The sequence below is a fragment of the Macrobrachium nipponense genome, chromosome 18, assembly GCF_015104395.2.
Source record: "Macrobrachium nipponense isolate FS-2020 chromosome 18, ASM1510439v2, whole genome shotgun sequence".
NCBI lineage: Eukaryota > Metazoa > Arthropoda > Malacostraca > Decapoda > Palaemonidae > Macrobrachium > Macrobrachium nipponense.
In genome coordinates this window covers 84,784,885-84,787,384 of record NC_087211.1, presented here as the reverse complement: position 1 = coordinate 84,787,384, position 2,500 = coordinate 84,784,885, and the positions used below count along the sequence as shown (strand labels likewise).

The window sequence follows — 2,500 nt, the reverse complement described above, 5'->3', positions numbered from 1 at the left end:
CTAATTTCGGATTTATGAAGTTGATAAACACTATGTTTTAGATTTACGAAGTTGATAAACACTATGTTATAGATTTACGAAGTTGATAAACACTATGTTGTAGATTTACGAAGTTGATGTACACAAATACGGATTTATGAAGATATACACTACAATAAGGATATAGGAAGTTGATGTACCCTAGAATACCGTCTTATGAAGTTAATATACACTACAATACGGATGTACGAACATACACACACAAAAATGTCCATTCTTCCCCCTTCCAATTGAGGCCAAACTTTAAACTTTGTACGAAAAATCTTCAACAAAAGAGTGTAATTTAAAAATCAGACTTTTGTTCTCAGACTTTGATATGTTCAGTCTTTTCCTTTTTTTTATTTCTTGTCCTCCCTTTTTATTTCTCATTGGAGATTGTCTCTCTTGTATTGAAAAAGACTGAGTCATAAAGATTCGTATGTGTCGAGTTTAATGGTTTTTAAGAGAGGGGAATAGTGACCATGGAAGGGTAAGTCTAGGTTGTGTATATATATATATATATATATATATATATATATATACTATATATATAGTATATATATATATATCGAACTACAAATGTCTTTAATATCTAATTCGCTCTACCTCGAATTAATATATTTTCATATATGCTTAACCGAGGGGGAATTTATTAACGCGGTGTCGGGGTGGTTTAAGGCTTCACTGCCAGTCCTGGAATTGAGAGGTCGCTGGTTCGCGCCTGTCGATCGCCAATTCTATTATCGCTTAACTAAATTCCCCCTCGGTTAAGCATATATGAAAATATATTAATTCCGAGGTAGAGCGAATTAGATATTAAACGGACATTTGTAGTTCGATATATGTATATGAAATCACGGTAATGTGATAGACTTATATGTATATATATTTATATGTATGGCCGAGTCGGTAACACAACTGAAGTCCTGATTCTTCTCCGGGCGCGCGCTGGTTCGAATCCCACGAGAGGACGAAATTTTTTATATAAAAAAAATCCCCTTCGGTTAACGTACATGAAAAAATATATTAATTCCGAGGTAGAGCGAATTGGATATTAAAGGATATATGTAGCTTAATGCATGTGTATGAATCACGGTGATGTTACTAAAAGAAATTCATATATATATATATATCTATATATATATATATCTATATATATATAATATATATATTTAATCTATATATATATATATATATAATTTTACTGGTTATCAGTTACTGGAGACTTAAAAACTTGAAATAACATCCGAAATATATTCCTAGACTCGTCTTTTCCAATCTGTGAAAGAAGAAGAAGAAGAAGAAACGAGAAGACGTTTTTCCGCCAGCCGTAAATTCTCCGACTGAACAAACGGCACCGTAATGTCGACAGGTTTAGTACGATCGTCCTCCTCCTCCTCCTCCTCCTCCTCCTCCCTCTCTTCCTCCTCGTCTCTCGTGTTCTGACTCAAAATTGAAAGCAGGCCTCTCTCTCTCTCTCTCTCTCTCTCTCTTCTATCAAGAGACAAAAGCCTGAAGGTAACTCTTACTTGAACGACTTATCTACCGAAGTAGGAGGAGGAACCTCACGACGAGAAGAGATTCATATTCATCCTAGATATGAGGAGGTTGAGGCCGTAGAGAATTCCCCCGGTGATGATGAGCGCCAGGGCGAAGCACAGAACCTTCGGTAGGAGGTCCTCCTCCTCCTTCCCAGGGGGACAGTATTCGTCGTCGGGGCTCAGGGGCAACCTCATGTGAGGTCGCCTTTCGTAGTGTCCCATCAAACGCACGAACTCCCTCTCGTCCGTCTCGGATTCCGTCAGCTCGGTCTCGAAGGTCTCCGTCCGCGTCTCGCAATCGAAGGACACGTTCTTCGTGGACCTGTAGTTGGCCCTCCGAGCCCTGTCGGGCATGGCACCGGACCGTCGGAGTTGTACGCTTGTCGGCGGGAGGGGGCTTATAGGCCTAGGTCCTCCGTGCTGGTCCAGGCGCGGCGGCTGCTGGGAGACGATCACGGGCGTGAAGGCCAGGCTGTTCAGGCTGTTGGACCTGACGATGGTCAGGCGGGGGTCCTCTCCGCCCCTGCTAATACCTCCTGCTGCTCCTCTTCTTCTTCTTCGTCGCCGTCGAGTGGGATCGCCAGGTTGATCTCTTCGGTGGCCGTGCTCAGAATGCTCGTCCGCCTCCGGTCCTCCGCCTCGCTGTTCAGGCTCGCCGTCCTGCTGAGGGACTCATGCCGACGGACCAAGCTCCCAGTCCTGTTCAACGCCGCGCTCGAACTTGTGCTTGACTTCAAGGGACAGCTGTTGTTGGCGGAGGACCTCAGCGTGTTGGCCCTGGTGATGGCTGCCCTGGCGAGGCTGGCAACGCTGCCGTTGCTGTTGGCATGCCGGAGGCTGGATAGGGACCCTGTGGAGGAGTGGTTGAGTTCGGCCGTCACCAAGTGACTGGTGATGCCCGTCGAAGCACCGGCAGCAGAAGCTGGGGAGGGCAGAGAGGA

General features: G+C 44.6%; 2 protein-coding genes across 2 annotated transcripts in view; both read right to left on the bottom strand.

The window, feature by feature from the left end:
- LOC135197308 (calsenilin-like) overlaps positions 1-2,500 on the bottom strand; it is a gene marked incomplete in the record, with an annotated part of 435,060 nt that overhangs the window by 29,444 nt on the left and 403,116 nt on the right.
- On the bottom strand, positions 1,548-2,500 carry LOC135197306 (uncharacterized; the record flags this gene model as incomplete). The annotated part of the gene is given in 1 exon segment (XM_064224447.1): positions 1,548-2,500. A coding segment is annotated over 1 exon segment (441 nt), but the record flags the coding sequence as incomplete, so codon positions are not given.